Below are 11,366 nucleotides of genomic sequence, written 5' to 3' on the forward strand. Positions count from 1 at the left end.
TGGATTTTTTATGGCAGTTTTGGAGCAGTAGCTTCTTCCTTGCTGTCGATATAGGACTCGTTTTACTGTGGATATAGATACTTTTGTACCTGTTTCCTCCATCATATTCACACGGTCCTTTGCTGTTGTTCTGGGATTGATTTGCACTTTTCTCACCAATGTACGTTCATCTCTAGGATACAGAATGCATCTCCTTCCTGAGCGGTATGAGGGCTGCGTGGTCCCATGGTGTTTATACTTGCGTACTATTATTTGTACAGATGAACGTGGTACCTTCAGACGTTTGGAAATTGCTCCAAAGACGAACCAGGCTTGTGGAGGTCTACAATGTTTTTTCTGAGGTCTTGGCTGATTTATTTTGATTTTCCCGTGATGTCAAGCAAAGTGGCACTGAGTTTGAAGGTAGGCCTTGAAATACATCCACAGGTACACCTCCAACTGACTCAAATGATGTCAATTAGCCTATCAGAAGCATCTAAAACATGACAATTTTCTGGAATTTTCCAAGCTGTTTAAAGGCACAGTCAACTTAGTGTATGTAAACTTCTGACCCACAGGAATTGTGATACAGTGAATTATAAGTAAAATAATCTGTAAACAATTGTTAGAATTGAGAATAGAATTGTTAGAAAGAGTTTTAATGACTCCAACCTAAGTGTATGTAAACTTCTGACTTCGACTGTATGTGCAGATAAGGATGTGCAAGTAGAAATACTGGTGTGGTAGAAATACTGGTGTGCAAAAGAACAGAAAAACAAAAACACATATGGGGATGAGGTAGGTAGTTGGTTGGATGGGATATTTACAGATGGACTGTGTACAGCTGCAGCGATCGGTAAGCTGCTCTGATAGCTGACGCTTAAAGTTAGTGAGGGAGATATGTCTACAACCTCAGGGATTTTTGCAATTCGTTCCAGTCATTGGCAGCAGAGAACTGGAAGGAAAAGCGGCCGAAGAAGGTGTTGGCTTTGGGGATGACAAGTGAAATATACCTGCTGGAGCACGTGCTGCGGGTGGGTGTTGCTATGGTGACTAGTGAGCTGAGATAAGGTGGAGCTTTACCTAGCAAAGACTTATAGATGACCTGGGGCCAGTGGGTTTGGCGATGGATGTATAGCGAGGACCAGCCAACGAGAGCATACAGGTTTTAGTGGTGGGTAGTATATGGGGCTTTGGTGACAAAACAGATGGCACTGTGATAGACTGCATCCAATTTGCTGAGTAGAGTGTTGGAGGCTATTTTGTAAATGACATCGCCGAAGTCAAGGATCGGTAGGATAGTCAGTTTTACGAGGGTATGTTTGGCAGCATGAGTGAAGGAGGCTTTCTTGCGAAATAGGAAGCCGATTCTAGATTTAACTTTTGATTGGAGATGCTTAAGGTGAGTCTGGAAGTAGAGTTTACAGTCTAGCCAGACACCTAGGTGTCAGAACCGTCCAGAGTAGTGATGCTCGTCGGGCAGGCGGGTGCGGGCAGCGATCGGTTGAAGATCATGCATTTCATTTTACTAGCATTTAAGAGCAGTTTGAGGCCACGGAAGGAGTGTTGTATGGCGTTGAAGCTCATTTGGAGGTTTGTTAACACATTGTCCAAAGAAGGGCCAGATGTATACAGAATGGTGTCGTCTGCATAGAGGTGGATCAGAGAATCACCAGCAGCAAGAGCGACATCATTGATATATTCAGAGAAAAGAGTTGGCCCGCGATTTGAACCCTGTGGCACCCCCATAGAGACTGCCAGAGGTCCGGACAACAGGCCCTCCAATTTGACACACTGAACTCTCAGAGAAGTAGTTAGTGAACCAGGCGAGGCAGTCATTATAGAAACCAAGGCTGTTAAGTCTGCCGATAAGAATACGGTAATTGACAGTGTCGAAAGACTTGGCCAAGTCGATGAAGACGGCGCACAGTACTGTCTTTTATCGATGGTGGTTATGATATCGTTTAGGACCATGAGAGTGGCTGAGGTCCACCCGTGAACCAGCTCGGAAACCAGATTGCATAGCGGAGAAGGTATGGTGGGATTCGAAATGTTCTGTGATCTGTTTGTTCACTTGGCTTTCGAAGATTTTAGAAAGGCAGGGCAGGATGGATATAGGTCTGTAACAGTTTGGCTCTAGAGTGTCTCCCCCTTTGAAGAAGGGGATGACTGCGGCCGCTTTCCAAATCTTTAGGAGTTTCAGACACCACTATAGTGGTGATAAGATGATGTAGGCTACTCTTTATTTTAAACAGTTTATTTTGAGTGTTGAGTTCACAGAGCATCTGTTTAATGGGTTCCAGTATTGAGGAACTGCTGAGTTCAACTAGTCCACTGAAGGCAGTTTAAGTCCATATAAAGTCAATGATGACTGAGGAGAGAATACACAGTTAGTTAGAGAGACAGTGGTCTCATACAAGACAGGAAGTTGGTGAAGTAAGTCTGCATGACGGCAGAATGGTCTTAACTCTAACTCTATCTACTAGTCACTGTTTATCTTCATATTTTGTGCAGTTACCATAACAACAATATTATTTATTTTCAGTTTATATCTATTTAGAATTGATCGTGTCAGTTTTAATGTTTAGTGTTAAACAACAGAAACAACTGAAACCTATTTGAAAAAATAAATAAATACAAATATTTTAAGCTGAAATGTCTCAAGTCAATAAGTATTCAACACCTTTTCTATGGCAAGCCTAAATAATCTCAGGAGTAAAGATGTGCTTAACAAGTCACATAATAAGTTGCATGGACTCACTCTGTATGCAATAATAGTGTTTAACATGATTTTTGAATGACTACCTCACCTCTGTACCACACACATACAATTATCTGTAAGGTCCCTCAGTCAAGCAGCGCATTTCTAACAGATTCAACCACAAAGACCAGGGATCTTTTCAAATGCCTCACAAAGAAAGGCACCATTTGTAGATGGGTAAAAAGAAAACAAATCTGACATTGAATATCCCTTTGAGCATGGTGAAGTTATAAATTACACTTATGATGCTGTATCACCCAGTCGCTACAAAGATACAGGTGTCCTTCCTAACTCAGTTGCCGGAGAGGAAAAAAACAATTAAGGATTTCACCAAACTGCCAAACATTGGGTGAAGAAATGAAGTCTGTGGCCTAAATACAAAGTGTTATGTTTGCGGAAAATCCAACACAACACATTACTGATTACCAGTCTTCATATTTTCAAGCATGGTGAAAGCTGCACCAGGTTATGGGTATGCTTGTCATCGGCAAGGGAGTTTTTTAGGATAAAATTAAATGGAATAGAGCTAAGCATTAAAAAACTCTGGAGGAAAACCTGGTTCAGTCTGTTTTCCAAAAGATACTGGGAGAGAATCACCTTTCAGCAGTACAATGACCTAAAACACAAGGCCAAATATACAGCGACGTTGTTATCCAAGATGACATTGAATGTTCCTAAGTGGCCTAGTTACAGTTTTTAATCGGTGTAGAAATTTACATCAAGACTTGAAAATGGCTAGCAATGATGAAACAATCAACTTGACAGAGCTTGAAGAATTTTGAAAATAATGTGCAACTATTGTACAATAGTTTGCCTAGTTAAATAAAATAAAAATATTACCTAATACCAACTCACATATCCATTGATAGTGAGTGGTAGCCTAAACTGCATGCAGACATGTAATTTTAATACATTTTACCCACATATGGGCAAAGCAGTTTCCACAAAACTGAAATGAAAATGTTAGTCCCTTTTTTGTCAGTCCCACCATATCCCCTTCCCCACCATACTGCAGCATCAGTGTAGTGTAGTGTCCAATAGTCAATACTTTCTCTCTTCTCTCTCTGAATCATCTGGTCCCTCCGCCTCTCAATCCCTGATCCTGTCCTCCAGAGCCTTCAGCTCTCCCTCCACCTGCTGGGTAAAGTACGCCCTCAGCTCCTGGGTCTCCTTCTCCCAGAAGACCTTGGGCAGGTCGAAGATGGTTTTGTCTAGAAGGGATACAGCTTTTGTCAAAATGTTGTTTTCTAGCAAGTTTAGCAGAATTTATGAAGCAGATTAGGATAATTAACGTATCAGGTTATGATGATTAGATGAAAGTACGGAAAAGGGTTAGGATTAGCTAAAATGCTAAAAGAATACAACTTCAATTTGACAAAAGCTTTATCCCATCTGGACTTGACCGTCGAAGAGAGGGCCCATGTCTACCCTGCCACCCATTGCCCTGCAGGTCACTGGCTCTCTCCTGTTGCACACGGGACACACTCTTTTCACGCCAAATCATTTTGGTTGCAGGTTAGGAGCAGGGACAGATTACCAAACAGCCCCAGATAGCATATGATTGCTATATGAGTAGAATTACAGGAAATTAGCATTAAAACTGAAAACTTTTCAATCGACTTCATGGAAAAATGTGTTGAATAGCAGGGAATTAGCTTTATAACTGCCTCATTGCAAAATGTGTAGAATAGCATTATCAAATTGCAAATTTTCCTCTCTGCACAATGGCAAAATGTGTTGAAATGCAGGAAAGTAAGCGCAGGGTCCAAAATGCGATTGTCCAACCTTGGTTAGGAGAGCATTTTCCCTAACCCTAACCCTTTTACCTAACCTTAACCTCAGTCTCCTAGCATGCTGCGTTAATTCTCCTAACCTGCTGCATAAATTCTCATAAACTGCTACAAAAAAGTCAATTCCGTATCAAAGTGGAGTGAAAAGAGTGTCTCTGTGGCTTCCAGCCCACCAGGCTCTTCTTGGCAAATAGACTTCAAAGAGGAAGTTGGTGTAGGAGAAGTTGAGTGGTGTGTGAGAATCAGTCAGATACAATTACAGTTACTCTGTTTCATACCAAGTCTGTTTTTCATGTTGTAAATTAATGTGACAACCATATGTTTTGTATAGAACTCAAAATAAACTTTTCCTTTTTATATTTGAATAAATTATTAGTGGATTTTGGTTCATAATTTAACTATATTTTTTAAATCCCACAGATATTCCCATTCAAGCCTGGGAGATACGGGAGAGGGAGATGGTTATGCTGCCAAAAGTTTCTTTTAACAATTTATTGGGAGCAGACTGGGGGCCCGTATCAAAATGTGGTGACCTGTCCTACCCCGAAAGAGGAACATTAAATACCGTAGTATTCTTTTAAAATAAAATCTCATATAATTATTAGGAAGTACGTCACTGATGAGATGTGAGATATGCCACATGAATTTCACTACATTAGTTTGTCAGACCACACTACAGGTGTGACAGTCTCTACTGTAGACAGTTTACGTTACCGTCTAAGGCAAGTATCGACTTCTTCAATATATTTTCTGTAAATTTGAATGTTCAAAATAAATGAAAGGAAATGAATTCTGAGTAATGAGATTCAATATGTTCTAAAGTACTGCTGTTTGTTCATGTATTATCTTCACAACTGAAGGACATAGTGTATTTGATATGGGGATGGTTCAATGCAATGTGTTGTGTGAGTTAAGCTACTCTACCAGTAAGTGTATGTTTGTACTGTTTCAGGTGATCAGTAGTGTGTGAGTTCTCACATGGCTTGTCCTGAGAACATGTTTTTTCTCATTGTCCTCTTTATGTCAGGTGAGTCTTCCACACAACAACAACTAGTTATGAATCAGACATAAAGGAATAACCACAAGTCATTATATTTTATGGGATGCGCTATATTCCAGCTTTTTAATTGTGTAGAAAAGTGTACATTTAATTCCTGATTAGTGTATTTTAATAGTCTGTATTTAAACTTCTGTGTAAAAGTTGTAGCATATTTTTGATACTGAATGTTATCAGATATTCAATCAAAAGCTGATATTAGATAAATGGAACCTGAGTGAACAAATAACACAACAATGACATACTTATTTCATTTATTTCTCTAACAAAGTTGTGCAACACCCAATGCCCTTGTGTGAAACAGTAATTGCCTCCTTTATACTCAATAACTGGTTGTGTCTCCTTTAGCTGAAATGACTCCAATCAAACACTTCCTGTAGTTGTTGATCAGTCTCTCACGTTGCTGTGGGTTTTAACTCAGCGACATTTGTGGGTTTTCAATCATGAACTGCTCGTTTCAAGTCCTGCCACAATATCTCAATAGGGATTAGATCTGGACTAGGCCATTACAACACTTTAAATTTGTTGCTTTATATCAATTTTCATGCTGACTTGATTGTGTGTTTTGGAATGGTGGCACAACCAGTTATTGAGTGTAAGATGGCAATTCCTTTTTCACACGGGGAACTGGTTGATGCATAACTTTGTTAATGAAATAAATTAAATAACTGTGACTATTTTTTTTAGATTTCTAAACTCAAGTTCCCTTTATCTAATAGGTTTTGGTTGAAGATCTGATAACATTCAGTATTAAAAAAAGAATCAAAAATAGAGAACCAGAAAGGGGGAAATACTGTTTCATGTCACTGTACAGTATGTGAAAACGACGTCAGTGTGCAGCTAACAGTATAGCTTCCACCACTGTCCCTGTCACCATACCGGGCTCAAACTAGTGGTCCTCTGCTCACAAACACATGTCACCTCACTCCTTGACAACACACCAACCAATTGAAAAATCACCTGTACATAGAAATAAGTTCATATTATTATTATTGAGAGAGACTGTACCAATGATGTGTATAAACCCTGGATCGCTGATGCTATGTAACGGCCAATGAGAGACTTTAAATCCACCGGTCTCTATATATGGTACTCCCCAGAAGAAGCAGTCCTCCATAAGAATTAATGGAATTATACAGTATTTCAATAAAATGTTTCAAGGACAAAATGACATGTATTTAAGTATTTTGTTGTAGATGGGACAGAAAAGTTAGTACTCTATAAATACAATACTTTAATATCTTTACATGCTTTTTATTTTATTTGTTATGTTCAGGTCATATAAAAAGCATGAGCTGAAGCACACTCAGAGAAAATGACTTATTGTAGAGGTGCTGACTAACGGTGAATACACTGTAAGCTATAAAAACAAAGAGAGTTGCATACTCTATCTATATAAACTCCCAGTAATTTATTGGGTAAAACACCAACGTTTCGTCATCCCTGTGTCTTCTTCAGGGTAAAGTCATGAATGCTTGATCCAGGTTATGTAGACATACAGTGAAATTAGTGCAACCAATGACAATAGTGAGGGGTGTGTCATAATTATGAGGTTAATTAGAGTGAATTGAGTGAAACTGTTAAAAGACAATAGTTTACAGCATATTAAATATATTAGCCTATTGTTATCATTAAAATTAGCATAAGATTAGCATCAACATACATTATTGTTTAATTTAATTTCACATATATTTAATTGTTTCCAATATCATTAAATGTTGTTGAAATGTAATCTTTTGGTTAATCCATAATGCATAATAAGCATCATCAACAGGGGGAACATATTGGTTGTACGCTGATAAACTGTAGAAAGAATATATTCATTTATAAGACTTCTTTATAAAAAATAATTGTTCATTAGAAGGGACTGAGACCAAATTCAATTTTAAGACAGTAGGGGACAATGTTTTTAAATACCTCCTCTCCTTGGTAGACCAACATGCTCAATGCGTGTGTATATGAGTGTGTATTTGAGGGAGGAGATGGGATGGTTAGCTTCAACAAAGTGAGCTGCTACTGCATAGTCAGTGTTCTTACACCTGATTGAGCTGCTATTGGATAGTCAGTGTTCTTACACCTGATTGAGCTGCTATTGGATAATCAGTGTTCTTACACCTGATTGAGCTGCTATTGGATAGTCAGTGTTCTTACACCTGATTGAGCTGCTATTGGATAATCAGTGTTCTTACACCTGATTGAGCTGCTATTGGATAGTCAGTGTTCTTACACCTGATTGAGCTGCTATTGGATAGTCAGTGTTCTTACACCTGATTGAGCTGCTATTGGATAATCAGTGTTCTTACACCTGATTGAGCTGCTATTGGATAGTCAGTGTTCTTACACCTGATTGAGCTGCTATTGGATAGTCAGTGTTCTTACATTTACATTTACATTTAAGTCATTTAGCAGACGCTCTTATCCAGAGCGACTTACAAGTACATACATTCATACTTTTTTTGTACTTACACCTGATTGAGCTGCTACTGGATAGTCAGTGTTCTTACACCTGATTGAGCTGCTATTGGATAGTCAGTGTTCTTACACCTGATTGAGCTGCTATTGGATAGTCAGTGTTCTTACACCTGATTGAGCTGCTATTGGATAATCAGTGTTCTTACACCTGATTGAGCTGCTATTGGATAGTCAGTGTTCTTACACCTGATTGAGCTGCTATTGGATAGTCAGTGTTCTTACACCTGATTGAGCTGCTTTTGGATAATCAGTGTTCTTACACCTGATTGAGCTGCTTTTGGATAGTCAGTGTTCTTACACCTGATTGAGCTGCGGTGTTCAGCTCTGCATTGTTTTAATTGTCTTTTTGTTTGTCCAACGTTGGCTTTCCCACATGAACATGTGATGAGATAGATTACTACCTTTATCTTGCAAGAGATGATACCCCTAACAGGGATTTTTCCACCTGTATGTGGGTGTCTGAAGAAGGATGTTTTTGTAGTGCTATTGCACTGTGAACATGAGCCACATTTGTAGTTCCCATTTGGAATGGGTGTCAAGAGTGTCTGAGTGGGCTCAGGGGGCAGGTCAGATCTCACTAAGTAATCCCCAATATTGCGACCACACTTTTAGAACACCAGTGGGGTTTCCTTGAAGAGGTGTGCAATTGTTGTGTCTGATTGCAGAATATGCCAGTGCTTTTTCAGGATTGCTTTCACTTTCTCTGAACACTTGGTGTACTTAGTGCAAAAGACTTAGTTTAGTTTTTAGCAATTCCTCTCTTGGTTTTTGAGATATTTTCATCGTTGCAGCATCAATAGTTTTTTCATTGTAGTCTCTGATTTTACATTTATTTTTATTTTCTTAGCAATGCTGTCAAAATCTGACTGTTGGCAACAGATTCATTTAACCCTGAGTAACTGGCTACATGGTAGACCATTCCTGAGGGGAAGGGGATGCATAGTATCCCCACATAGCAGGGTATTGAGGTCTGTTGGCTTTGTGTACAAGTCTGTATGTAATGCATCATTCTCTTTGATGATCCATAAGTCCAGGTAGTTTAATTTTCTCTCAACAGTCTGCATGGTGAATTTGAGATATTCAGAGCTCTCGTTTAGCACAAAGACATCATCTATGTATTTCTTCCATAGGAGGATTTTAGAAATAAGGGGGAATGTCTCTGTTTTGTAGTGAGTGGTTCTTCAAATTGTTCCACATACAGGTTCACATAGTTGGGGTCAAAGGGGGAGCCCATGGCTACACCCCGAATTTGAAGGAAAAACTCTGACTCAAAGATGAATTAGTTATTGGATAATGCCAGTTCAATGAGTTACAAGATCTGATCATTGGATGGAGCAAGTAAAGGGTCTCTCTGCTGAATGAAGTGTTGCAGTTTTACAAAATATAATTTAAAAGTTTGCGTTAAGGTGTCTGTAATAGAATATACTTGTGAAAACAGATAATGTCCTCTATGTTGCAGGTGTTTTGGCCTGTTTTGGCCAACGAGGTTTGATCACCACAATGCCAGATAGACTGGATGTACTGACTGGCTCCTGTATGCAAATCCCATGTTCATTTGATATTCCTGTCCAACATAAGAATACATTTAACAGCACAATACTAACCTCTGGAGTGTGGATTAAAGAAAGCCCATACTTTGGTGGGCGTCCGGAGAGTGTGATATTTAACAGTAGTGAGACGGTCAACAGATATCAAGGGAAGATAACTGGAAACATGTCCCAGAAGAGCTGCACCACAGTCTTCTTCAATGTAACCACCAGTTACACTAATAAATACTTCTTCAGGATTGAGAGTCAACCATTCCGTGCAACAGACACTGGAAAGTCTGTTGATGTAGTTGTCTGGGGTAAGAGACAATTTAACTTTTAACCAACTTTTTTCCCAGTTTAGATTCCATTCATGAAAGATAAGAGTAGAACAAGTGGACAGTTTAACTATTAGTGTAAAATATATTTATCTACAATGTATTACAGATTTGCCTTCCAGTCCCATCCTTACTGTCTCAGGTGAGATGAAGGAAAGGACCCCTGTCAGCTTGAACTGCTCTGCTGTCGCTCCCTGTCCTGAACACCCCCCTGAGCTGACATGGACTCTCCCAACACAGTTCACTCCTGAGAACCAAATGCAGGAGAATCCAGACCAAACCAAATCAGTTCTCTCCACGGTGACCTTCACTCCATCATACCTTCATCATGAGAAGAACATCACTTGTACTGCAGTCTACCCAGTAGGGACAAGCAACAAGACAGCTGAACATAACATGATGCTTAACGTTTCATGTAAGATTTAGTCACCGGTTCCTGAAGAATAGATCATTCTATCATGTTTTCACTGATGATTGTAATAGAGTGGTTTTGATGAGACTATTCAATATACCATATCAGATACATTCTCAATGAACCCCTCTCCCTCAGTCTCTCCTAAGGACACCTTGGCCTCCATCAGTCCAGCTGATCCAGTATTAGTGGGCAGCTGTGTTAATCTGACCTGCAGCAGTACAGCCAACCCTCCTGTGACAAACTTCACCTGGTTCCAGATCAGTGGGGGTAAACCAACACAGGTAGCATCTGGACTGAGTTACTCCCTCAATGTGACTGTTGGTGATGGAGGACTGTACTTCTGTGAAGCAAGAAATAGTCACGGATGTGGCAAGTCAAAGGAAGTGCAGCTGGCTATTAAAGGTAAAACGGGCACGTCGGGCACAATCTTAGGTTAGATATACACTATATATTCAAAAGTATGTGGACACCCCTTCAAATGCGTGGATTCAGCTATTTAATGACATTGACATTAATGCCCATGATTTTGGAATGAGATGTTCGATGAGCAGGTGACCACATAGTTTTGGTTGTGTAGTGTACATTGCATTTCACTCCACCCTTGTACTTTATTTGATGAATTTAAGGTCACTAATTAGTGTGGAACTAACCTGGAACTTTCTCATTTATGTGAGAAATTACCTAACATGTGCTGCATTTCCAGGGCAAGAAGAGACTGTTACCACAATGGTTTTTGGGATTGCAGCAGTGTTGAGTTGGTCAGGGCGTAAGTTGGGCGTAAGTTGGGGTGGGCATTCTATGTTATGTGTTTCTATGTTGGGTTAAATGTGTTGCCTGATATGGTTCTCAATTAGAGGCAGGTGTTTGACGTTTCCTCTGATTGAGAACCATATTAAGGTAGGCTGTTCTCACTGTTTGTTTGTGGGTGATTGTCTTCCGTGTTTGTGTTCGTCACCACACGGGACTGTTTCGTTCGTGCAATTCGTTGTTCCTGTTCGTGCGTTCTTCGTGTTATGTAAGTTCTCATG

General features: G+C 39.6%; 1 protein-coding gene across 1 annotated transcript; it reads left to right on the plus strand.

Annotated features, from left to right (window-relative positions):
- The first annotated feature begins 9,559 nt into the window (after positions 1–9,559).
- Positions 9,560–10,775, plus strand: LOC120040857 (myelin-associated glycoprotein-like). The gene is made up of 3 exons (XM_038985857.1): positions 9,560–9,905; positions 10,033–10,338; positions 10,474–10,775. The coding sequence occupies exons 1-3, from the start codon at positions 9,560–9,562 to the stop codon at positions 10,773–10,775; spliced, it is 954 nt and encodes a 317-aa protein (XP_038841785.1).
- Positions 10,776–11,366: the final 591 nt, after the last annotated feature.

This window comes from Salvelinus namaycush, unplaced genomic scaffold (genome assembly GCF_016432855.1).
Source record: "Salvelinus namaycush isolate Seneca unplaced genomic scaffold, SaNama_1.0 Scaffold387, whole genome shotgun sequence".
Lineage (NCBI taxonomy): Eukaryota > Metazoa > Chordata > Actinopteri > Salmoniformes > Salmonidae > Salvelinus > Salvelinus namaycush.

What these genes read in the sequence shown, in the direction of transcription:
- LOC120040857 (XM_038985857.1), top strand. Translation starts at nt 9,560, where the DNA reads ATGCCAGATAGACTGGATGTACTGACTGGCTCCTGTATGCAAATCCCA. An exon ending in TGTTGATGTAGTTGTCTGGG is followed by an intron (nt 9,906 to 10,032) that starts GTAAGAGACAAT and finishes AATGTATTACAG; the next exon opens with ATTTGCCTTCCAGTCCCATC. An exon ending in CATGATGCTTAACGTTTCAT is followed by an intron (nt 10,339 to 10,473) that starts GTAAGATTTAGT and finishes CCTCTCCCTCAG; the next exon opens with TCTCTCCTAAGGACACCTTG.